The sequence below is a fragment of the Drosophila mojavensis genome, unplaced genomic scaffold (genome assembly GCF_018153725.1).
Source record: "Drosophila mojavensis isolate 15081-1352.22 unplaced genomic scaffold, ASM1815372v1 contig_136, whole genome shotgun sequence".
Taxonomy (NCBI): Eukaryota; Metazoa; Arthropoda; class Insecta; order Diptera; family Drosophilidae; genus Drosophila; species Drosophila mojavensis.
The window spans coordinates 22,125,356-22,152,236 of record NW_025318667.1 but is presented as its reverse complement, the minus strand read 5'-3'; the positions used below and the strand labels follow the sequence as shown (position 1 = coordinate 22,152,236).

The 26,881-nt window shown below is 38.0% G+C and overlaps 1 protein-coding gene across 1 annotated transcript in view; it reads right to left on the bottom strand.

Moving 5' to 3' along the window:
- LOC6584465 (netrin-B) overlaps positions 1-26,591 on the bottom strand; it is a 78,850-nt gene extending 52,259 nt beyond the window's left edge. Inside the window, exon 1 of the mRNA XM_015161546.3 lies at positions 24,063-26,591. Coding sequence (XP_015017032.1) covers positions 24,063-25,596 — 1,534 coding nt within the window. The 5' untranslated portion in view covers positions 25,597-26,591. The remainder of the gene's footprint in view (positions 1-24,062) is intronic.
- Between the last annotated feature and the right edge of the window lie 290 nt (positions 26,592-26,881).

Genomic DNA, 26,881 nt, shown 5'->3' with positions numbered 1-26,881 from the left:
TGTTGTTGTTGGCGTTGCTGTTGCTATTGCTACTGCTGCTGCTGCTGTCTGATGCCGTTGATGCTTTGATGCTTGACGTTTGCCCCGTTTGCCACATGCAAACCAAAGTAAACTTTAAACAAAACTTGGCACAAAGCTGCTGCCGTTTCTTAGGCAACAGAGCTGAGCAGCCAGTGCTAAACTGTGACACGTTCACGACATATGAACAAAGTCACAGTTAACACGTTATACACGTGAAGATGTAACTGTCAAGAAAACTAGGCAAAGCGAGTCAAAGTATGAAAAAAATAGATATATTTGTGGTATGTAGTTATTTCCATTTAATATTTTTACTAATTTTTTTTTTAATTTTCTTTTTTTTCACAGAAGTGAGGCAGATTTTTAGCAAGTGTAAAATTTGGTTTCTTGTTTTTCTGTATTTTGTATATATATTATTTTATTTTATTTTACTTTATTTTTTTTTTTTTTATCTTTTAAATTTAATTTTACTTAATTTTACTTATTTAAAATATTATTGTTTCCTTTTTTCATTTTATTTTACATGACTTATGCATCTGCCTATTTTATATTTTCTTTTGCTTTTTATTTATTTTTTATTTTTATACCCTGAACCCATTGAAAAGGGGAAATCAGGGCATCATGGTTTTGTTTTATTTTACTTAGATTATTTACTTTAATATTTTTTTTTATTTTTACTTATTTTAGTCATTTTAATTATTTAATTTTTTTATTTCATAATTTTTATTTTAGCCATTTTAATTATTTAATTTTTTTATTTCATAATTTTTATTTTAGCCATTTTAATTATTTAATTTTGTATTTCATTATTTGTTATGTTAGTAATTTTAATTATTGAATTTTTTATCTTATTATTTTTTATTTATGTAATTTCATGTTATAATTTATATATTTCTCCCTTTTATTTATTTTTTGTATATAAATAATATATTATTTTATTTAAAAAATGTTATTTTATATTATTATTTTATTTATTTATCCTATATATTTTTACAGCACTGGCTTTCAATGCTTATCTCTTTAAATAAATAATATGATTCTCCTTTGATCACAGATGGACTTAAATGTTTTAAATATAAGCTCAGTAAAGTAGACGCAATTCAAGTATATATACTTATGTATTTTATATTGTATATCAATATATTTATAGTCATACTTCGGGCAACGCTTACTCTAGTGAATTTTCTATAAGTCTGAAGATTTGTCTATACAGATTTGACTCTAGTTCCTCGCTCGACTTGAGCATTTCTTTTTTTTTTTTTTACATTAATAAATATATCAACATTTTGAACAGTAGAATTTGTAGAGCTCAGGCTTTAGCCAGTGTTGCATAAAGCTCATGTGCGACATGTGCAACACGTAGGCAGTGCTAGGAAAGTTGGCAATGCGCAGCGGCTAAGTCACAGTTTCCTGTGCTGTCTACGTGACAAATTCGCATTCAGTCACATTTGCCCCAGCTTAATTCACTATTTGTTATATTGCGAGGCAGCAGGCAGCAGGCAGCAGGCAGAAGGCAGGCAGGCATAAGAGGATTTTCATTAAAGCGCATCAAAAAAAAAAATACAAATAAAAATAAAAAACAATCTGTGCGAGTTGCCATTGTTGTTGTTGCTGATGTCTCTGCATGCCGATACAGACGACTGACTGCTGGCTCTTTAGCTTCAGCTTCAACTTCAGCTTCAGCTTCAGTTACAGCTGTCTCAGTCTCTGCAACCACAGCCGGAAATGCGCAGAGACAAAATGCAAAACGCGCGTGCCCGAGAACTTTGGCCACAGCGAAGGTTGCCCGCCTGGGTTGCTTGGGTTGCTTAGTTGTTGCGTTGTTTCGGTTGTCCGCTGTCGGTTGTTGCTGCTTGGCTTAGCCTTTGGCTTTGCTAAACAGCTTTAAGCTCAACCCCAATGAGCTCATCCTTGATGTCTGCTGCTGCTGCTGTTGCTGTTGCAACATGGGCACCGCCAGCAGCAACAAAGTCAAGTACATTGTGCGCTCTAGTATCATTTGCACGTACTTGTCACACGGCCTCAAGTAGTTGTTGCTGTTGTTGTTGCTGTTGTCGTCTCTGTTGCAAGTTGCTTGTTAACATTGCCTCGCGTTGCGCCTGCAGCTTATGCTCATGTCTAGGCCAGAGCTACAGCTGCTGCTTGTCACTACATCTCTCTCTCTCTCTCTCTCTCTCTGTCTCTCCCTCTCCCCATCGCTTTCTCTCTTTTTATCTATCTCTTAAGCTTGACCGGCGCGCGGCTTTGCATTATGTCCAGCTCGCTGAGCGTCTTTGCCTTCTCGCAGAACTTTGCATAAAATTAATATCAAGCCAATGGCTTCACTTCAGCCTACCAATTCAGCGCCCTCTCGGCACCCCCCGCCCCCTCTCTCCACACACAGCTCCTGCTCCTGCTCCTGCTCCTGGACTCATCATCTGCTTCATGTTTCCGACAGTTCATTGCGAGTGTTTTAACGGTCGGCACTTCCGCCGCTGGGCGCCGTTCGTCCCTCCAGCCCCTCCGTCCCCGCCGTCTGTCCGCTCGCTCGCATAATTCGCTTTTTATGTTAACTTTGCCATTTCAAATATTTAATTTTGAAAAATAATTTATTCATTTCCGGCGGACTCGCGGACAACGCCGTCACGCGTCGCCCTGTGTTGATGATTTCCTTTTTTTTTTCTCTCTCTCTCTCTGTTCGCTCTTCTTGAAATTCATTTTTATTTTTTCTGCTTTTTACATTATGCCCCACCGCAAAGTTGATTTGCTTTGTTTTGGCCAGCGGGTGGAAATTGAAACTGAACTGTAATCAAAGCGCGGCTATTGATGTCATCTGCTGCTGCCGCTACCGCTGCCTCTGCCGCTGCTCCTGCTGCTGCTGCTGCTGCGACTCTGCTGGCGGCTGTCGACTGCCAGCTCAAATGTAAATGAATTTCTGCATCAATTCATCGGACGCATTCCCATTGACAATATGAATTTCAATTGTCAGCTCGGTGAATAAAGCTGGCGGAGATTGCGGGTGGAGATTGTGGCATTACGGAATGCCAAGCGACAGTCCTTAATAGTTATTACAATAGTATTATATTGACAAATACTCTCACTGCAGCAACTTATTGGCGAAAGTAAGCAACTTTTCGAATCAACTTTGACGGCATCAATGAGCAAAGAGGCAAAGGTGAGTTTAAATAGAGTTTGCATCGAGTTTAAATGGAGTTTGAATGGGTTGAAGGTTGACAGATCTTTACGTAAAGGGTGACATATTTATAGCTTATCAGAATATATTCTGAATTATCGATATATGTATTATATATCGAATCTTTATCTTTAGTCTTAAATAATTGACATATGAAAGAGATTGTAATCGATTTTCTGTTATTGAGAATATCTATAGATAATTTTTAAATAAATTTGATTTATAAATAAGCGTCAGCTGATTATACACAGATATCGATTTTCTGTTAGGGTATACAATTATCGATAACCTTTAACAGATTTGATCTGTAGATTAAATATATGAGCCCAAAGAATGCTCATCTAGCCTACAGAAGAGGCCGAAGTTCTTTTGAAACTTTAAAGTCAAACCGATTATAAGTATGTTTATCGATTTCCTGTTGTTGCAAACATGTATCGATTATTACAAAAAAAATTTATCTAGTCTCTTATATAGTCCCAGAATATATATATATATATATCACTTTAATACAAAGGAACAAATTTTAATTTTTTAAGAACAGTTTAACATCGATTTTTAGTTGATGTGTTCATTTATCGATTATTTAAAATTTTATTCTGATCAGCCTCTAATTTAAACTGACCCGGCCTCATATATATTTCCGTAATCTATATAATACTTAGCAGCCAAATGCTTTGAGCCTTTAAACCAAGCCAATTGTAATGAAAGTTTTATATCCACTTAAAAGTTGCCGCCCGCTCTCATTAGCCAAGCTATTAAATGAAGGTCGCAACAGCTAAAGTGTTTCGAGCTAACAATTTGAATATTTTAATCATTTATAATTAGACGTTTTATAGCTTTGTTAGGGAACCGCCTCAGAACAGAGATTTGTACGAGATGGAGGTGAAAGAGAGTTGTCGAGGGAGTTGAGATGCGACTGCAAAGTGAGTTGAGAATGTGAATGGGTATGTGTGTATATACATACATATAAAGTATATATCTATGTATGTTTACTGTATATACACTTCGTTTCTTTATAAATCAACAATGTGTGCCCGCATTTGTTTTTAGTTTCGATGCTTGCAGCTAAAATAAATAATACGTATACGCCGCATTTAAAAAATTTAAAGACAGACAGAGAGAGAGAAATGTGATAAAAAATGTAGATAATTAAGTTGACGCTTAAATTGATTGCACACACATATTTCGTGCAGAGCTTAAAACTGCATTCGATTTAATTATCCAACATAAATTGCAGTCCAGGAGCCAAGAGCAACGAGCCACGAGCCAGAGCTGCCAATCAGCAGCAGCAGCAGAAGCAGCAGCAGCAACTGTTGTATTATGGTTTATATACGAGAAAGAGGAAACTGAAATGTAATGCTCATCAAAGCGAATGTTAAGCGCATTAATTTTAATGGCATCATTGCGCCAATTGATAGATTCATTTCAAGGACCAACGACCAAGGACCGAATCGAAGTTATTGCATTGCAATAAGCACATTCACATTGTTGTTGTTGTTGCTTATTGTAATTGCAATGAAGTGTTTGCTAAACATCAAAATGCATTACACAACACTGCATAAAAGTAATTTAAAATTATTGAATTCAAATTAGCTTTTTGTTTGCCTTTCGGCTCAGTGCACTTGATTGGCTAAGTGATTAGAATTTAGTTATTAGCTCTAAATATGAAATGAATGCATGCATTAATATCTGATTGGTTAAGTGTTGCGAAAGACTCGAATATGCGACAGAAAGAGAAATTGATGAGCTGTAAGCGGAAGAGCTTTAGTTGTGGGAATCAATGGTTTTTACTATGGTGGACTTATATTTTCTATACTACTAAACAGTGTTGTAAAGTTAAGAGAATGCAAAAATTTATTCACACATCTACCCATAATTATACATATATAATTATATTATATTATTGCCCATTATATAAATTTAGTTAGATATTCGTATGCCCATATTATCTTGTCTGAAGGCCACTGCTATTTAACTAGTTAGTAGCTATTCGCTTTTAAGTAGTCGTGCATGCCATGCTAATAATCATTTTAGAAATTAAGTATAATTGGAATTATTATATGCGCAAATGTGAGACTTTTATCGTATTAAAGTTAATTTCAAGAGACTTCAAAGCAAAGGCATTATAGGTATAAAGTATAAAACTTATTGGAAATATGTACTAGAAGATACCCTAAAAAGCTATACTACATTATACAGTCGAGTCTGGATAATTCGTAGCTCGCTAAATCGAAAATCGAAAGAAATTCGTTCTAAATAATTCTCAATAATTTGAATTTCTGTGTAAATCGACGAAAGAAAAAAAAAATTATCCCTTTGCCTTTTCGAATTATTGGAATTCTACTGTAGTATATTATAGTATATTATCTATGAGCTGCTTGAAGCTATTGCCTTAGCAAACTTTCTTTAAACTAAACCAAACTCAAGCAAAGTTTTGCATATATATGAATAAATATGTCAATAGTAGCAAAAGTAGTCAAAATATTATTATTAGTACAATATTATTCCTATATATTTGCATTAGTTTTAGTCAGTTTTGGTCATGGTACGCGCGTCTATTTTTAGATCTGATGTCTGTGGCCATTGGCATATTAAAATGGAAATCGTATCACGTTTTGGCATTGTAGCTTTAGGCTATTCTGTCAACATTTTGCGCCGCCGTCAAATTTGATGATGATGGAAAATTTGAAAACAAAAAGTTGACAATTAGAGGCTAGCCAATAATTATTGGCCAACAAATGTGCACAATGCATGCGAAATGGTTGCGAAAAAATAAATAAAATTGGCAGAAAAAACAAAAGAGAAAACAAAAAATATAAAAGCTAAATTAAATACAAGTGCAGACGAGTCTATGCGACTGCTCAATGCTGGTTCACAGAACAGAAAAATTGTTAATATTTAATAATATTATATATAAAATAATATTTAATTTTAATGATGGAGAGTATTATAACTGAACCAACTTTAAAATTCTAGCTGGATTTTAGCTAGACTCTAGTTCAATCTCTATAAATTTGATTTCCCAATACAGGAGTATATACATATATTAAATATACATGCGAGTTTTTATGGCCACAGTTTTTGTATTTTCCGTTCTGCCACGCCTCCATGTGGGCATAACCAATCAACAAAAAGCTAATTTAAGCCCAGACTCTATGCCCTTCTATATTTGCAGCTTCCAAGCAATAAACGCAAATTATGTATGTAAATATGCAAAAGCCAATATGCTCTTTCACACTCTGTGCGCGAGAATTTGTGTTAAAAATAATAAATAACCTGAAACGGCGATTGGGGCAGGCTCAATAAATGTACAATTAAAAGCAGCACGCAACATTTGCATTTCATTTAAGTATTTCAAATAAATGTTTTTTCACTTTTTTTTTTTTTTTTTGTTTGTTTTTTGCAGTGGTAAATCCGTCTGTGTGTATGTGTGTGTGTGTACATGTATGAGTTTTAAATATTGCATAATTTGTTGCAGCTATAACAACAAAAACAGCAGCAAATCAGCTGTTCAGCATTTCAATGAAGTCCAATATGCGTGAGAGATTTTATTAGTGCATTTTATTGTTTATGGCTCTTGCTCATTAGCATACCCAGCGGCCAGCGGTGTGAGCCAACTATATAGGGTATATATACCGACTTTTGATGTGCTAACTATTGAGCTAATATAAAAAGCTCGATATATACGCAGCTAAGTATATATATATATATATATATATGTATATATAATATTATAATACATATTTATTAATAAAAAATTTATTTTGTATAATAATAATAATTTTTTTATCTATATATTTTTTTTGAATTTAAAAAAAAAAATCTGATTAAAAATTTGTAATTTGAAAAAAAAAAAAATATTTTAGCCAAGTCAATTCTTCTATTTATTAAGTCAATTCTTCCCTAATATTTATTCAATCAATTTTCTAAATCTATAGCCTTATAATATTTATATGTTCTCTAGAAAGTCTAGAATTGCATATATAAAATTTAAATCTTATAAAGTTCACAAAAGTGACTTTTAGCTGATGAAATAAACTAAAAAAAAAAAAGTAAAACAAAAGCTAAAATCTGTTGAAAGAGTATTCAGCGAGTCGTCTAGCCACAGCTTAACTATTTATAAACTGTATTGTTATTTTTTTTTTTTTTGTATTGTTGTATTTTTTTGTTTTCACTTCTTTTCTTTGGCTGCTGCCTTTTGTGATCATAAATTATGTTGGAAAAATGATTATGAACCAGAGGCCAGAGAACCAATACCGAAACGTTGGAAAATTGCATTTACATATTGTGTTAAATATTTAACACTTGCCCAGAGTGCAGGCGTGCATGTGTGTGTGTGTGTGTGTGTGTTTTTTTTTTTACACACATTTTAATTAGCTGCATTTTATTGCCAGGCAGCAGGCAGCAGCACCGCCCGCTGCTGCTCCCGCACTACCAGCACCGTCAACGGCAATGGCACTCATTAGTTGTCAAGCACTCAATAAATGGCCGAACCATACATCATTTAAGCCTTCATTAGTTTATCGGCCAAGCGCCTGGTAAAAGTTATTAGCGACAGTTTAAAATTAAATTGCCCGCCTTTTGTTGTGTGTGTGTCGGTGTGTGCTTTAGTGTGTGTGTGTGTGTGTGTTAATATATTCATTTGGAAGTTAATGAACTCGTCAATTAGTTAGTCATTGTCTGACGCGCTGATACATAATTTCATTTCATAATTTTTTTTCTTTTGTGTGTGTGTGTGTGTTTTATTAAAATTCATTTTCAATTTTCCAAGCTTTAAGCTTGACATTTTCACTACAAATTTACCATTTGAACTGTTCCCCAGCCCTGGTTTGACTCTTGACGTTTAACACACTGATGACTTTTTGACTTACAGCTAACAAGCTTACAATACTGGATACCCCACACCCATACACACATACACACATACACACACACACACACACACACGCTTGGTGCTGCTGCTGCTGACTTTCTCAAGCAATTACTATTTAATTTGCGCAAGCATTTTGCGCCAACTGCGGCGCATCACGACAGCATCGTTTGGCACTGGCACTGGCACTGGCACTGGCCACGCCCCTTTCGTCAGCTACTCCTCTTACGCTGAGGGCTCAGCCGTAGAGTTGGTCATGTTTTGCCTCGGCTCCTGCTTCTTCTCTTCTCTACTTCTTCTTCGACTACTTCATGTTTGCCGCTCTTGACTTTTGTTTTGTGCGTTCTTTTTGCAGTTGTTTTTTGTACCCTATTAAAATGTTAGCTAGCCAAAGCGGGTATGCCAGGGCGCTGCTAACTGAATATAAATATTATTATATAATATTTGATAATATAATAGAGTATAATAATATAATATAAAATCAATTTTTGACTGTCTTAACGAATTTTTTTGTTTTCATTTCTGCTTTGCCTATTTTGCATATCTCTAAACAATTACAGGGTATTACCCTGACAATTACTTGGCATTTAAGCCTTTCATTTGTTTCTTTTAGCGCGTTTTCGTTTTCTTTTTGGCAGTTTCGATCTTGTCTACGTTGTTGACCGCAAGCCGCTTAACAGCAAAGGCAACAGCAACAGCAACAACAACAACAACAACATGAGAAATCTGTCTGAAGGTGGGCGCCTCGCCTCGCCTCGTCTCGCCGCATTCCCGCCCCTCTCACACGCGAATTTGTGGCTGGACATTCACGCGTTGCTTTGGTCTCCGATTCCGTTTATGCTGTATGTGTATGTGTGTGTGTCTGTGTGTGTGTGTGTGTGTGTTGGTGTGTGTGGGGGAAGTCGCCGCCACAGTCATCTACTTTAGTCATGTTTTATGGCTCTTTTGGTTTTATAATTTGTCCGACAACAGCTGCGGCACAAGAAAGACGCCGAGCACTTCTCTCCCCTTCTGCAGCTCCTCCGCCTCCTTCTCCGCCATCCCATGCTCCCCCACCTCCTGTGGTCCACCCTCTATATAGCATGCCCCTGGACTAGTTCGCAGTTTATGGGCACAGACAGCAGACTTCAAAGCAATTTCGCCTTTTTTGGACAATGTTTTTTTTTTTTTTTTTTTTTTAGGCTGGGTTGTTTTTTTGGAGGCTGCTCCAATTAGTTGCCAAATGTTTTCTTATTAAATTCAAATTGTAATTTTATGCTTTTGGTTAAAGCAACAACAACAACAACAACAGCGACAACGAAAACAAAACTTGGCTTTATTCGTATAATTTATTAGTCTCGCTTTGGTGGCCAAATTAGATTTAACACACATCAATTTACATATACGAATTTGCATACACTCATGTTCCGTAATCTGGCAGATGACACGCCCCATTTTGTTGTTTGTTTTGCTTCTGCATAAATAGTATCAAATATCTCAGAGCTACTCGGGCAATTGGTAGAGTATATTAGCCCAAACAAAAATTGTAAGCCAAATATAATCATAACAAGAGAGTCGAAGGCCCCAGCAGCCAGCACTCTATAATTTACGTTAGCTATACAATTTTACATTGTAAGTTAAAATTAGGTTTGAGTACAAACTATACATATACTTACAGCTATATAATGAATGTATAGTATGTGATATGTAATTTAGTTCTTCTCATTCTTGTACTTATATTATACTTTATACTATATACTAATATATTATTATACTAATACTCCTAATCATCATACGCATACTCATACTCATATTTAAATTTATACTTATATTTATATTTATTTTATATTTACCCTTATAATTATTATGTCCCTATTCATACTCATACTCATACTCATACTCATACTCATACTCATACTCATACTCATACTCATACTCATACTCATACTCATACTCATACCCATACTCATACTCATACTCATACTCATACTATCATACTCATACTTTCACTTATCTTCACTCTTAAACTCCAACTTATACACATACTTATACCCGTTCTACTACTTATACCTGCGTCGATAAATAGTGTATTTAATCGTCGTTGTCATTTTACATATTTAAATTTTATTTATTTACTTATTTCCTATCGAGTCTACACTCAACTTAAATTTTATTTTCTTGGTTTTTGTTTATCTTCCAAGTATTTCGCTTTAATATATTTCCCTCTGTCTCTTCCTCCCTCTCCTCCTCTCTATCTCTCTCTCCCTGTTGCTGGCCAAACATTTTGTTTGTTTTGTTTCGCATCGTTCTCAACGTTTTGTTTTACATGCTTTTCCCTGTTTTTATTTATTTCTTGCATTTATTTTGTTGGTTTCTTATTTTCACTGCTTTTGTTTTGTGTCTTTGCCAGAATGGCCCAAAGGAGCGCTCGGCCCGTTGCAAGTACAGGTAATGTGGCAAGTGATCGACTCTTGAATGCTCTCTGAGAAAAATCTGTATTGAGTGAATGATCAACTGACTGATCAGAACATTGATGGACTGTTATAATGATAAATTGTTAGCATACTGGGTAAATTAATTGATTGATGATTAACTCATAAATGACTGTTGGATGAATGATTGACAGGCTGGTTTACTGAATGACAGATGAGTTGATTGACCGACTGAGTTACTGATTGACTGATGATCTGATTAGTTGCTGATCTGATTGATTGGCTAGCTGATTAGTTGACCCAATGCTGACTGATAGATAGATTGATTGAACAATGGGAGGATATTGGATTTTGATTGATTGAATGCTTGCCTAACAGATAATTGAATGGCTCATGGACTGGTTAAGTGCTGAGCGGCTGTTCTGATTGATTGATTGATTCATGGCTCACTGATGGAGGACTGCTTCATAGCTGACTTATGGATTGATCCACTGCAAATTAAACTCTCTCATAGAGAGATTCTAGCCTTAGGTAATACAACTACGTATATCCCACACTTTCAATAATATGTATTTCGGAAGGGATCCATTTTAATTTGATGACAGATTTGTTAGGGTATTTGCACTTTGCAGTCATTTTCTGCACTGTTTGCATTGAGCTATGCAAATTAAATTGCAAATGTGTCTTACTTATGCACACAAACACACGCGCAAACACATTTACGCATACACACTCACACACACACTCACACATACACACTGTTTTTTGCATTCACTCGTTTCATTCATGGCATCTCAAATCTATGCAAGCGCGGACGCCGATGCCGCCGCAGCAACAACTAAGAACCAACAACAACAACAACAACGTTAACAAGAACAACTAACTATGCATACACACACATACATCCATATGCGGCGCACACAGATTGCATTTGTTTTTGTGTTGCTTTTGTTTTATTGTGCGCCAGCCTTTTACTTACTTACGTTTTGCCCTCTTCCACACACCACAATTGTGCATCAGTGTGTGTGCGCGTGTGTGTGTGCATATCTGTGTGTGTGTGAGTGTGTGCTTAGCAGCAAATTGCAATTAGTGTTGACTTATGTTGAAGTCATATCGTGCACCAGTTTCTGTTCCATTCCCCCCATTTCTCCCTCTCACTACCCACGCCTCCCTTTGCTCCATGCTCCATGGCATTCGCTTTCTTCCTTCCTTTTGGGTGCCTCTCGTCGTTGATCTCTTGTTGTAATTGCTGCACTCTCTGCTGTTGCTGCTGCTCTTGCTCTGGCTGTTGTTGTTGTTGTTGTTGCTTTTCGACGCCGTCGCTTCGGTATGCGTGGGGCACACATTTGGCCTGGCGTCTGGCTGGAGCTGGAGCTGGAGCTGGAGCTGTAGCTGTGGCCAAATGCAGTTGACCAACACACAGGCAGTTGGCCAAAACCAAATGCGAGATTTATCAATTTTTCAGTAATGTGGTCCAGACAAGCAGCCCTTAAGCTGCTGCTACCCTTTGGACTCGACCCCCACCCCTCGTATCACTCTCATGTGCTCGACGCTCATTTGTGATAGAGATAGACCGTGCTTCCCATTGACAGTGTTACTGTGTTACTTTTGTACCAGTAACTGTAAGCCCAAAAGCAACAATTTCAACAACAAGACACTGCCACAACAACAACTACAACAACTGCATACATATGTATGCGATTAAGGCCATAAACAGAGCAGCTTAAAAATTGCTGCAAATCTCTCAGTTTTTACTCTATGCCATTTGTAGCATACCACAAGTAGGAATGGTAACCTGACCATGACCAAGATACCTCAAGAAATTATCTATATAGGAGCAGTAGGGAAAAATATAATGAAGAAATGGTAAGCTCTAAAAAATCTAGGAGTTCAGCTAGGTAATAGAGACTTTATACAGAAAGCAAGTAAAGTTCAAGATATTGGCAAAAGATATATAGCTATGCGTGAGATTTTTATATCAGCTGATAATCTTCTATCAAAAGGCTTTGAAATATCTAAAGAAGAAGTATCTATCAGGAGAAGTAGTTTTAAATATTTATTTTTATTTTATTTATTTATTACTTATTTATTTATTTATTTTATTTTATTATTATTATTATTATTTTTTTTTTTTTGTGAAAATATAAAACAATTTTACACTGTGTATAAGAAAAATTGCGAAAAAAAGAAAACTATTTTTTTTTTTTTTAACTTTTTACTGTATACGAATTTTGGGCTTTACTTCAACAAGAAACTCTAAAGCCTCTAAAAAAAATGACTAACACTTAAAAACATACTGCTTAAGGAGCTACAAATTCATTGATGTAGGCATTTATATAGGAGAAATAGAGAAAATATAAAACCATTTTTTACAGCCGGCATTGATATAAGAGAAATAGAGAAAATATATTTTTTAAGACTTATAATAATTATTATAAGTTATAATTATAAATAAGACTATATAATAATTATAATTAAGATTATATAATAATTTAATTTAACTTTAAAACCCCTAAAAAATAAAGTGCTGCCAAAATAAGCTGAAAATTCATGGGAAAATTCAGTTAAATATTTAGCACCTCTCCATAAAGCAACGAATTAAAGTTTGAGCCAAATGTAACTCCACTAACTCCACAATTTATCTAGTTACAAACCAATATGCCCCATTATGTCTGCTCTGGCCGGAAAAAACTTCATTTAAAAGTAATTTTCATAGTAATCGAGCGAGGGCGAGACGCAGCAGGCCAAGGCTCCATGGCTCCGTGGCTCCGTGGCTCTCTGTCGTTGTTTAGCATATAGAACTGCCCCTATAACTAACTCCGGCAGCAGCACCCACCGGCCCTCCGTCACCCAACAGCACCACCCCCAGCCCCATCTAGCGCTAGCACTTTAACGCTTTGAGCTATCAGCAGCTAACACTTCGTTGCATTTGGCCACAAAATGTTTTTAAATTCATATAAATTTAAGGCACGGAAAAACTATTAAAGCATTTGTCGTGCACATTTGTGTGTGTGAGTGTGTGATATGTGTGCAAGTGTGTGTGTTAGTTAATGAAGAAAAATAGATGAGCGCTGTTGGCTGAGGTGTGCGAGACGGCGCTCGCTGCCACAGACTGTAAAATAGCAGCCGAAATGTGCTTAACATTTTATGTCTTTTCATCTCTCTGGTATGTGCGCCTGTCTATCTGCCAGAGAGTGTGTGTGTTTATATGTTTGTTTGCTACTGTATAGCGCTCCTTCCACCCCATGCCCCCACACTCCAATCGCCACACACTTCAGCGCTCAGTTCTAAGCAGCAGGGTTCCAACAACAAATTCATTTGGGGCCGCGCTGTCAGCATTTGCTAGTCTTTCGGCATGCACTTGCTCAAGGGTATATCAGATCTATTAAGTCATATGTAACACATATCTCTATCTAGTTAAGCCTTTGGCAAGATATTTGTTGCTTTGATTTGAGCTCTAATTTAGGTATATTTGTATATCTAAATATTTGTGCATATGCAGTCGAGCTGCGTTCGAAAATCTCAATATTTATAAAAATAAAAATATAATTATAATTATAATAATAATATAAAGTGCTAGCTTCTGGCAAAAGTTTGTTCATTCTTAAAAAATTCATTCATTTTGTTTCGCTCATTAATTCGTAATATTTTTTCCAGGCAAAAATTTTACATCTGTTGAAATTTATTTTACGAAATCCAAATTTGTTGTTAGTTAAAATTGAAAATTTATCTATTATCAATATATTTTTTTTTTATAACTCCCACATATAAAAAGATTATTCCTGCCAGCATCCTCATATAAAGAAGAAGCAAGCTGAATATTTAGTTATTTAATATATACAAAAATATTTAATATATATATATAAAAAAATAAATAAATAAATAAATAAAATATTGAAATATACAAAATATCTTTAAATTCCAAATTTATTGATATATTTATTTATTTATTTTTTTATTTTTTTTTTCTCAAAAATATTATTTATATTGTAAATCATATTCAATAAAAATGGCAAGGAAATAATTACATAGAACTTTGATTTATCTTAATAATATTTTTGAAAAAAAAAATAAAAAATATTAAATATATATATCAATAAATTTGAAATTTAAAGAGATTTTATATATTGAGATACATATATTTTATTTATATATATATCAAATATCTATATTTGATATAGATTATATTTTTATTTATTTTAGAGCATTCATTCTTCGTCACATTGAAGTCTGACCTTAGCTGGTTGTTGTTTGTAAATAAGTTGCAGCGATTTGTCCCCTGTCTGAACTGCTCGACCCCAACACAGACGCACACACACACACACACACACACACACACACACACACACACATGTGTACAAGGCGTTAATTACTTCCAATTGGAATTTTGGTTAGTTTATAATTTGCTATGCCCATTTTTAATGGGCGACAAATTGATGGCCTCTTTTAACAAAAACACTTTATGCTCGAGGATTAAGGCGTTGCCATTAGGCAGTAGGCGGGGCGGGCCTGTGCTGTGCTGAGCTGCGCTGCGCTGTAGAGGGCGCCGGTTGCACTGAGCGCTCTGCAATTTGAAGCCATTTGAATTACGTGTGGTCAGCAGGGTCAGTAAGCCAGGCCAGACCCAGCCTGACCCGACGTTAGATTGCCGTAGCTAAAAGGCAGTTAAAAACTGCGGCACGTAGTCAGTGGCAATGGGCGCGCGAAAGCGTTGCACTGACTGCGAATGAATGAAAAGCCAGGCAAATAAAGCCAACCAGCAAAAAGGGCCAAAGCAGAGATTCGATTACGCAGAGAGCATATAGAGTGAGAGAGAGAGAGAGAGCAGTAAGAGCAGTAGCAGCAGGTATAATAGAGCGGGGCGTGCGGTTGGGCGGCTAGGCGCTGCTGGTAGGTGTTGGAGCATAGACCGCAAAATCATGCGGCCACGTTAGCTTGAATGCAACAACAATATGCAACAGTAGCTGCAGCTGCAGCAGCAGCAGTCGCAGCTCTAGCTTCCAAAGCTTTTTCAGATTCCGTTTCCGTTTCTATTTTTTTTTTTTTTTTTACATTTTCGTTTAATTCCTTTTCGTTCTCGTTTTATTTTTATTTTTTCTACGCTTTGGGGTTTTTACGCTTTGCTTTGACTTGGGCTTTGCTGTGGCATGTACAAAGAGGTGGGCTTGCGGCAACGGCAGGAAGCTGCGGATTTGGGGGCTGGGTGCTGGGTGTTCGGTTGCCGTTGCACTTCATTGAGCCGTGCAAGTGTTAAAAGTGTTGCAAATTGCGTGGTTTTGATGCCACGGCGCTGCATCCAGTGACGTTGGCTAAAGGCAACGTGGGAACCACATTGCCCAGCCCGAAGCAGCCGGCAGATCAGAAATCCACTCAAATGGATATACTATAAATATATTGAAAGAGCGCACACATAAACGATATACATATATATATATATAAAAGTCAAGTGAACAAATGTGAGTCTCAAGCACGCTTAGCAATGTAAACCAACAGCATTTGTTGGCCACAGTGCACAAAATGAAGCAAGGGGGAGTGACAAGGAGGAGGAGGAGGATATGTTCAACTAGGAAGTACTTCAAACATGATTAGATTCCTCATTTTATTTAATTTAAAAGAGTCCTTATGCTAGAAAGGTTTTTATAGATTCAGGTAGAGCAACTGATTTCTTGTCAGGACAAATTTGACTAGGAAAAAATTGACATTATTTTAATTTTTTTTTTAAACTTCTCTGTGCTTGCATTGAAATAATATAAATAATGTAGAGCTTTGATAGAGTTGAAGAAATATTCAAAGCAATAGAATATAAGTTGTATTTGTGGACAAGCTTGGGCTATGCTGGACTAGAAGATAGCTAGTATATGAATTTGTCTATTAGGTTTAATAAACATAGAGCAATTTAGCTAGTAGAAGGCATCAGCTCTGACATACTAAGACAAAATCACCAACAAATCACACATAACATGCGGAAGGCCAAAATCAAATTTATATTCCACAATGAAACGAAATACAGTCGAGTCTCGATAATTTGTACTCCGCTGAATTAAAAATCGAAATAAATTCGTTCTAATAATTCTCGATAATTTAAATTTTTGTGTAAATCGAAAAAAAAAAAAAAAAAAAACTGTTGCCCTTACAAATTCGAATTATCGGCATTCTACTGTAAAAAAGTAAATAAATATCTATATAATATATTTCAGCAGAATTGGACAAAACGGCTGATTCAGACTCCCTATCTCTCTGCCTCTTTCTCTAGCTCCCTATACATCTATTTCATAAATATATTAAATATGTGTTATAATATTTTATTATTTATTCCAAACAAAATTTGAGGTTCGCTTGCTATAAAAGAATATTTCATGTGTCTAACTCTGCAGGGGTTCCAGATGGATAGAGAAATTTGGCTAGCAATTGCAATTGGCCACACACTCCAGCTATTTATTGAGTATATTTCAGGCCAAATAATTGCACTGCTCACCAAATTTTTCTATATCAACTGCCACAAAGTATATAATTGTAAATACATTATTTTCATATGCTATCAACATTCTAAAATTTGTTGAAAATAGAATTCCATTCAAATATTTGTAGAGCTGTGCATAATTGAATATATTCAACTGCGTTGGACTAATTAAAATTCCTTTTGTAGTTTAGCTGTGGCATTTTTTTGTAGCCTTTGAGCTGAAATTCCTTTCATGCTTTAGACAAAAACAACAAATCACGCTCATAATATTGTCCCTTACACATACACACAGAGAGAGAGAGTGCAAGAGAGAAAGAGAGAGAGAGAGAGAGAGGGACACACATTCCCTAGCACAACACAAATAAAGTACAGTCTGCACTTGGGGTTGGAGTCGATTGTAGTTGAATTAAGTCGAGTCGCGCACAAAGGACACTCATTATGCATGCCCAAACTCAATGCAAGGATATCATCAACTACCCACTAACTCTCACACTCGCCCTCCCTCTCTCCTCTCCCTCTCTTTGCCTTTCTCTATCTCTCTGTCGCTTATCGCTCTGTGCCTCTGTCTAGTTTTTTGCGCTATGCTATTTTTTATATAACGCTTTTTCAGCATACTTTCAGGCGCGACGCCAACAAACAGCAACAAAATGTAACCACAGCAAAGCTGCCAGCATTTTTTTACAGTGCCACCCCCAGCCCCGCCCACAATAGAGCCACATTGTTGCGGTTGCAAAATAAAGCGTTGCATTTTGTTTTTATATTCCAAGCGATTCATTCGCGCAACTCCACCCAACTCGGTGGCCGCCTCCTGCCGCCTCCTGCTCACGAATCCTGCCCCAGACATAAGAGCCGCAATGATTCTTGTTGCATATGTGCAACAACTTAACTGCCAGCTGCTCGCTCTGCTGGCTCCGATAGCTCCGATGGCTCTGAGCAATCGCGCGATTTGTTGCAAGTCAGGAGAGCCAAAGGAAATCATAAAAAGAAAAATAAACAGAAATTGGCCAAACTAAAAACGTTTTCAGCTATAAACGCTTGGCCCATTCCATTGTTCCGCCGTACAGCTATCCCGTTGTCCATTGTCCATTTGTGGGCATGCAAAATGCGCACAGCTGTCGGGATTAACCGGGATGAGAGCATGGCATGAGATTGCAATGTAAATGCCGCGAATTAGTTCAAGCCGCACCCCTCTAGCCTCGCCTCGCCTCATCCACCCCCGTAAACGGTGAACACACACACAAACACACACACACACTTATGTACTTACACACAAATAAATGTAATAAAGAAATAAAATTCTCTATGGGGGCGACAAACAATGCCCCTTGGCCTATGTTTGGCCTGCGCTCACTGTTTCCATTTCCCATTTGGCATTTCCCACTTCGATTGCAGCAGCCGCTGCCAAAAAGTCTGAAAAAGTGAAAATTTAACAGATGGCGCGCATTAGATGCGCTTCATTCGGCCCCAGAGACCAAAAGTAGTATCGCGCAACATGCCCACGCCCATCAGCCCAACAGCCAACGGCTCAGCAGCCCAAACAACCCGATTGTAGCAGTGGACCACAATTTGATTCAGCCCTGCCCAAATAGACAGGTAAATACAGCAGCAGCAGCAGCAAATAAGCTATACAAAAAGTGATATCAAACATATTTTAAGAAACTATTTGCTTTTAATTATATTTGTAAACTACCAAATGCTGATATCAATTTGTCTATATACATATATTCCAAATTAATTCTTTTATTTGTATAGCCTGGGCGCATTACGAAAAATAAATTTCAAAGTGCTATTAATTTGCAAATTTTCACATTACTCTAAAAATATATATTAAAATATATTAAATTTATTTAGTACTATAAGGTGTATGTTAATTATTTTTGAGCAGCTTGACTCAAATTATATTGAAGTAGAGCCCTATTCGGCATTCAGTTCATATGGGCAAAAAGCTAATTTGAATTTGATCAACTTTCAACTTTGAATTATGAATAACTTATTTCTCATTAATGAAATGCATATAAATATATAAAGAAATATATTATATACATATCTAAATATAATATCAAACTACCATTTTAAAAAATACCTCGAGTATTTTTTAAGAGCTAAGCTCAAACTTATTTTGTATATACATATGTAGGTACCTAAAAAAATATATCAAAGAAAACCATTATACCCTGATTTCTCATTTTCAATGGGTTCAGGGTATACAAATATTTGGCTTTAGTAAAATCTTCCACATAGTTGATATTTTCGCAAATTTAAAAAATTCTTTTTTCTTAGATATCCCTTCATCTTTATATTAGATATCCTTTAGAAAATCCAATTTTAAATATTTCAAATATATTTTAAATACATTTTAAGTATTATTGGTATATGTAGGTATATGCTAGTCGAGCACATCTGAATTTAGCTCCCTTACTTTCCAAGAGAACAAAAATTATTATACTTGCATATATTTAGCTCCCTTGTGACTCAACAATATCAGATATATTTCAAATTAAAAAGAATAAAGCTCTATAAACTAATATGTAATAAAAGATTTTAAATATTATTCAGTATAACATTTATTAGAATTTATTTTTCTATTATTAAATAAAAATAATATTGCCAAAAATAATATGAGCTCTTATTATTTTATATATACATCTCTTAAATTATATATCTATAAATTTTTATAAGCAAGTAAACGAATTATAATAAAAAATAAATGTATATGCCATATATTTTGAGCAATTTTGGGCCACTGTGCGCTTCCATAACGAAATCGAAACAAATTGCTGGCGAATAAAGCAAATCTAAATATTAATGTGCGACTCAATGAGTCGGAAACGGGTCGCATCGCATGGCACTCGCAGTCCGGGACTTTGGGTTTGGCTCTGGCTCTGGCTCAGGTTGGGTTTTTTTTTATATATAAATATATTTAATTTTGGGGTAGGCCTCGAGATAAGCCGCACGATTGCAGGTAGCAATCGTAGAGCGATTCCTCTTTCAATATTTGCTCAGCTCTGTTTCGCGTAAATCTTGCCGAAGCTTTCATGGGCAGCTGGTCAGTTAAAGAGGAGGAGGAGGAGCAGGATGACAGGGTCTGGGTCCTGGTACTTCAAATAATGGATGGCCCGGACCAAAACAGGGCAGACGTCGCTGTTAACTTTGCTCGACATAAATATTTTTATCACTTGCCTTTGCCGGCGCTTCGAGTTTGTTTGTTTCCGTATTTTTTTTTTTTTTTTCATTTTTTGTTTCTTGTCGGGAAGCGAATGGGAAAGGAATGAGAATGCGGATGGGAATGCGAATACGAGTGCGAGTGCGACTTTCCTAGGCAAGCTAAGCTGCCCTCTAGGCGCAATGGTTATGAGAAAAAAAAGAAAGTAAATTCATATTAAAGCCTTTAATCTCGCAATCAAATCGCAGCGACTTGTGCGTTAAATTAATTTTATGTTCTCCTTTTAGCAGTGAGAGCCGCTAGATTTCTATGCTAATCAAACGGCTACCGAGCGCCAGTTAAATGGAACGTTAACGAAAAACATCAACTGCAATAAATTTGCATGGATAATTGTTTTGCCCAGTCACCGAATCCTGCCCATAAAAGCTGCAAATATACAAAATTCTAGCTTGGCACACACACATTCGATTATATTAATTGCTTTGCTAATTAATGATTTCTAATCAGAGATAATTTTTAATTGTCTCTTAATCTTCACGAAGAAGACTTTTAGCAATTATCAAGATTTGTTTTATGCATGGTAAAAAGTTTGGGTCGAGGAAAGTTCTGTTGGTCTGGGTAAGGCAAAAACTCTAGGTAAAGTCAGTTTAAGAAATGATTAAGTGCGCAATAGTTGGGCATGCACGACTGGACAATACCTACCAATGTTTATAAACAGTACTTTTTTAAACTCGTATAAAATCTTAATAAAATTATATCAATTTCATAAAAATCGGAAAAAAAAAACAAAAAACAAAAAATTGCTGATTTTTGATACAGATGTTAATCGATTTTATGGAAGGGGATCGATAACGTTTAACGAATCCTTGGAACCCATCTAAACTGTTCTGATTCAATACTTTCGCTCTTCATGGTGTCGACTGAAGGCTTGAGAGGAATTTTAGACATAAAACAGCGGAAGTTAGTCTAAATCTGGAATGTGGACTATGGCCTCATGTAGCCTTCCACAGCTGCCTTTGCCTGGTAGACATACTATATATTTAAATTGATATATGTCTATAGATTTATTATATTTTGCACTAAATATATTGAGTTGGTCAAATCTGTGTGGCTCACGGCCAATGTCAATTGCCCAGGAGATTTCGGTACATAGGACCATAAATAAGCAGAGACTACGACGCTGACCTTTGACTGCGTTTGCCGTTATGGGGTTGACCCGCAATGTAATGTCAGCGAGCGTCGCCCTAACTTGACGTCGCACGCTGAGCATTTGTTTCCTTGATTAATTCTGGATGGAGAGGACGTCGTCGTCGTCGTCGTCGTCGGCCCACAAAAAGTTAATCGTTAGTAATTTATGACTCTCTGTGGAGGCGAGCGGCAGACAGTCAAATAGCCACGGATAAGGTGTATAGGGTGTGCATTGGGGGTGTTGCTGGCTGTCAGTCTTCCTCTGGCTCTCCCTCTCTCACATCGTCTTCCACTCTGCGCAAGGTGCGGACAATGCTGAGCCAAAAGCAGGAGAACACAAATAATTGGTTTGAACCAATGTGGACACAGCTCGCCGGCTGCTCAAAATCAAGATAATGATAATGATAATGATGATAATAATGATGATGATGATGATGATGATGATGACGACGAGAACGACGACAACACCGACGATGGCATAAATGACCCGCTGACTTTGACAACAAATATGCCAACGTAGCTGAGGGAGATCGTTGCACATTGCTACGATTCGATTGGAATCGATTCGATTGGTAAACGAACTGAATGCTGGAGGAGTTGGAGGAGCTGGAGAAGTTAGTGAAGTTGGAGGAGCTGGAGTGGCACGTCGAGGCATTCAAATGCGCCGTCCAAGTGTTGAATTAAGCACCAAAAATGCAAAGAGAAGAATGCCGATGACGTCGTCGAGCCCTGGCGACTGGCATTGGCAATCGGAGGCTATGGCCATTGGGCAATCGAATGCGCTCCATGGCAATGCATTGAATTGAGTTCATTGCGCTTCAGGAGTGGACCCGGCCGCACAATGGACGCAATTGAAAACGCCACTCGACGGGGCCAACAACAGAGCACACGAATGTCCCACCGAGGCGACAGTGAATGCCAGCTATAAAGAATTTTCAACTTTAACGTGTGTGCGTGTGTGTTTAGCTCAATCTACTTAGAGCAAAAATATATATATAGATTCTTGAACTTATACCTTTGACATTGTTTAAACAAACCCAATTGATTTTTTATTAAATATTTTTAGCAATTTTAATTACATTTTTCCTATATCACGAATTTTGTTCAATATTTGTTATCAATATTTATATTTCTCTTAATTTGTTTTTGAGTGCTGCCATCCAGAAAATATTTGTAAAAAAAATGCATAAATAGCAACTAATTGCATTTAATTGAATTTTGATATGTGTTCAAATGGAGAAATATTTTACATATTTTTACGCATTTTACGCATCATTCGACCAAATAAATACACAAATATCGTAGAATCATATTGACCCACTTAGCAGCTTATGCCCATTTCATATTCATAATATTTGTAACTATAACAAATGAAATATTTCATCAAATGCAGCTGCCAAATGAGTTGCTCGACTGATTGGAACAGCCATAATAAAAAATTGCTCTTTGAGTTTTGATATTTGCCTAGCCTAGTTGGGTTGAGGTTTGAGTTTGCTAAAAATAAATTTCAATTATGCAAGCTACAAAAATATTTATATAAATATTTAAAATGTAATTAGGTTTTAGCTCTGAGTTCTATCAGCATATATAAAAATTTTTAACTGAATATCATCGATTATAGAGTGAGTTTGCTGAAGCTGAAGAATGGTTGGAGTATTAGTTCTTCGAAGAATTCTCGTGTTTGAGCAGTCTAGACTGGCGCACTCTAACTTGTTTTTTTTTTTTTTTTTTTTTTCAATTTTGTATACATCCAGCTCCACTTTTTATATCAATGCCCCATTTTCCTTTTTTTATTTTCAGAAGCCTCATCCTTGTTTTATTTTTTCTTTACTAAGGCAAATTTAGTTTTAAATAATACGCGACAATGTGATCTGCGATAAAAACCAGAAATACTATATAAGCAAACTCCTATGGTGATAAGATTTTTATTATTTTTATTGAAATGAGCTATATAGAAGAGAGCTATTTAAAATAATTGTTTCTACACATTCAAAAAAATAAATAAATAAATAAAAAGTACAAAATTCTTATCACTATACGAACTTGCTTTGAAAAAATATAAACATCAAGATTTAGTCTTTAAGACTGTGAGTCTGAAGCAAAACTAAGCCGTAAAACTCATACGCACTGCCGCTGCTCCATAAAGCCTCCTACTTCTAACTAAAGTTAATATTTAATTAATGAAAATTAAATTGATTTGTATTTTTTTTTTTTTTTCATATATTGAGTCCCTTGCTTTCAAAACATTTTATTGTTATTTTATCAGATTAAAATGCATTGATTCATAATATTCAAATAAAGCCTAGGTTTTCAATGAAAAACGAAAAAGAGCTAGGCTTATATTTGACATAGATATTATATCATTATGATATATGTATAATATAATATACTACAATAACTCTACATATGAGAAATGTGTATAATGCTTAAGTCTGAGTTGTATAGTATATAGATTCAAGTATATATAGATTATATGGTCGAATTGTATATACACCTTGGGATATGCTTTTATTGATATTAGCAGCAGCATATTTTTTATGCAGCATTGGGGAATACGTAATATACATATATACTCGCATATGGATGTGTGTATATATGTCACGTAGCATATGGCAGAGTGAGGATATATTTGCTTTTATGGCAAGTAGTATAACGTTGCAAAAGCATTTTTTTTTTATGGAACTGTTGGGGAATCTTTTATATTTATCACTATATAGATATATGTACGTATATATGTATGTATGGGTATGTATGTCATTTAGATAGATAGCTTGACTCACTTTTGCATTCGTTGGCATCGTTGTCGGTAGCCCGTCCCCAGGGCCGATCGAAGTAGAAGGGTTTGCAGCGCTCGCACTCGGGTCCGGCGGTGTTGTGCTTGCAGGCGCAGGTCATGGCCAGCTTGGCGCTCAGCTGCAGGCCGGACGGAGTGCGTCCGAAGTGGCTGTGCAGGGACGTGGGAATATTGTCGTCGTCCTGGCCATCGTCAGCGTCGGCATGCAGGGCGCTGCTCGACCCAGTGCTGGTGGCAATGCATTCAGAGGCGTGGCCATTGCACTTGCAGCGACCGCCCACTGCGAAATCGGAGACGGCGTAATGCTGCGACACAGACAGCATCTGTTGCATGGCAACGGCAGCGGCACCAGCGACTCCTGCGGCGGCGGCAGCGGCATCCGATGTGCCCGACTGTGTGGATGTTGATGATTTAGCTGGAGGCGTGGTCTTGGCCGGTGCTGGGGGCAATGGCATCGGAGTGCTGACAGTCAATTTGCCCTGGAAGTGCTTCTCGTAGAGGCTGCTCTTGTGCTTGGACTGGCGCTTGCTCTCGCCATCGTTGGCATAGTCCAGATGCAGTTCGTCGTCGAGCTCGAGATGCTTTTTGGGCTCTTCGTACTCCTCCTGATCGTAGCCGGCACTGTCGTTGTCATGCAGATTGTAATCGTACTCATCCTGCTCATCCAGCTCATGGCCATCCAGCTCCTCCTCCTGGCTGGCGGTCATCTCGTCACTGAAGCTATTCGCATTGCCCTTGGCCCGTTCGCGGCTTAGCAGCAACTGCGGCGGCAGCTCCAGGCGATGGAAGACCACACGGATATCCGTAGCCGTTACCCAATCCTGTAGCACCAGCGACGAGTCCAAATCGTTGGCCGACGGACGGCCCTCCAGGGTGTTGAAGGCGAAACGCTGTGCGGCGCCACCGCTGGCTGCATCGTGTTGCGAGTTCATGCAGCGCGCCTCCTGCTCATTGAACTTGCTGATCTTGGCACGATCCGCCCGGCCGTAAAACTTCTGGCACTGCGAGCTGTAGAACTGGAAGGGCTGCCAGGTCTGGCCAAAGTCGGAGCTCTTGTAGATGGCCAAGGAATCGGGGCGCGGTGATTTGGGGCAGAACGAAAGCGAAATGTAGGTGAGCTCGTATTTCTTGCCCAGCGACAGGGTCAGGGTGACATTGTCCGGCGGCGCAGTGTCCGGATCGTGGGGCACATTGACGCTGCCCGAACGCCAGCAGGTCACGTTGCTCGGATTGTTGAGGTCTGTCAGGGCGGCGGGACCGTAGCGATGCTCCGACTTGTCGCATACGCGGCACTCGCCTGCGCTGCCATCGCGCTGCAGCTCACAGAAGCGCTCCGGCTGCTGGGCTCCACAGACGCTGGACGCCTGCACCGGATTGCCGTAGGCGGCGTTCACAAAGCTCGGCAGGCACTTGCGCGGCTTGCCCTCGAAGTAGCATGGATCGTTGGCGTTGATGCTGACGCCGGCGGCGGCATGGGCCAGGCAGGCGAGCAGCGCGGCCAATTGCAGCAGCAACATCATCTTAGGGTCTTTAGCTAAGCGAAATGCAGATTCCAATTCTCCCTCTCACCTTTGCTCACTTTATATATCTTTCTCTTTAGCTCTCTTGCTCACTCGTTCACTCTTCTTTGGCTGTTTCACACTCTTTGTGGCTGTAATCTTCTTGCAGTGTATGTGTCTCTGTCACTCGCGAGGATCAATGGGCGAACGGTGTAAGCACAAAACAAAAAAACAACAAAAACACGCAAAGACACGCAGCACGCGGCACGCGGACGCTGAGCGGCGGCGTCACTGAGTCTGGCACGGCGGCCGCATGCAACAGCTGCCGCTCCGATTTACGATTTCCGATTTCAATTTCGGTTTCTCTTGCCACTGTCTGCTGCTTGATTCCCACTCACTACTACACAAACACACTCCCTCTCTCTCTCTCTCTCTCTCTCTCTTTCTCTCTCACTATCTGTATCTCTTTCTGGCACTTGTTCAGCTATGGCTTTAGTAGCGCTCCTCTGCTGAGGGAAGAGACCGATGCGATTGCGATGCAACTCGGTCAACGGCCAGCGTTGTTCTGTTTTGTTCACGTCCTCGTCGCGTATCCTGCAGGCGAGGCGACAAACAGACGACAGCAAGCCAAATGATTTGTTGCTCGTGTTGAGTTTCTGCTGCTGCTGCTGCTGCTGCTGCTTCAGCTTCGCTTCGTTTCGTTATTTGGTCTCGGCCAATTTCACCACTGCATGTTGCGGAGGCTGCTGCGGCTGCTGCTGCTGGCCGCAAAATGTTGCTACACCAATAGCGAAACCAAAACAAAAAAAAAATACCAACAAAATTTATACGACACACATACGCGCGTGGGCTGAGCGCCAAAGCACGAGCACTGCCACTGCCACTGCCAAAACAACAACAGCAACAAAAACACGACAACAAATACACAGACAATAAACACGACTCGAATTCGTTCGCTCTTCGTTCGCCTTGCGTCGGCTTCGTTGTTCACCTGGCAAACGTTTGTCCGTTACTGAACGTTCGCAGCATCTCGGGCCGGTCGCTTGCCGGCTGCTGTTGCTGTTGCTGTTGCCGTTGCTGCTGCCGTTGCTGCTGTTGCTGTTGCTGCTGTTGATGTTGCTGCTCGCTATACTCTGTTCGTTGTGGGCCGCAACACGCGCGCTCTCTTCGTCACCCTCTCGCTCACACACTCTCTCTCTCCGGCTTAGTTTAATGTTGGCGTTGCTTTCATGCGCTGCACAGTGGTTTGGCAAGTTCTTATTGGAATTTCTGTTAATTGAGAAGATTTAATGCTTGTTGTATGGAA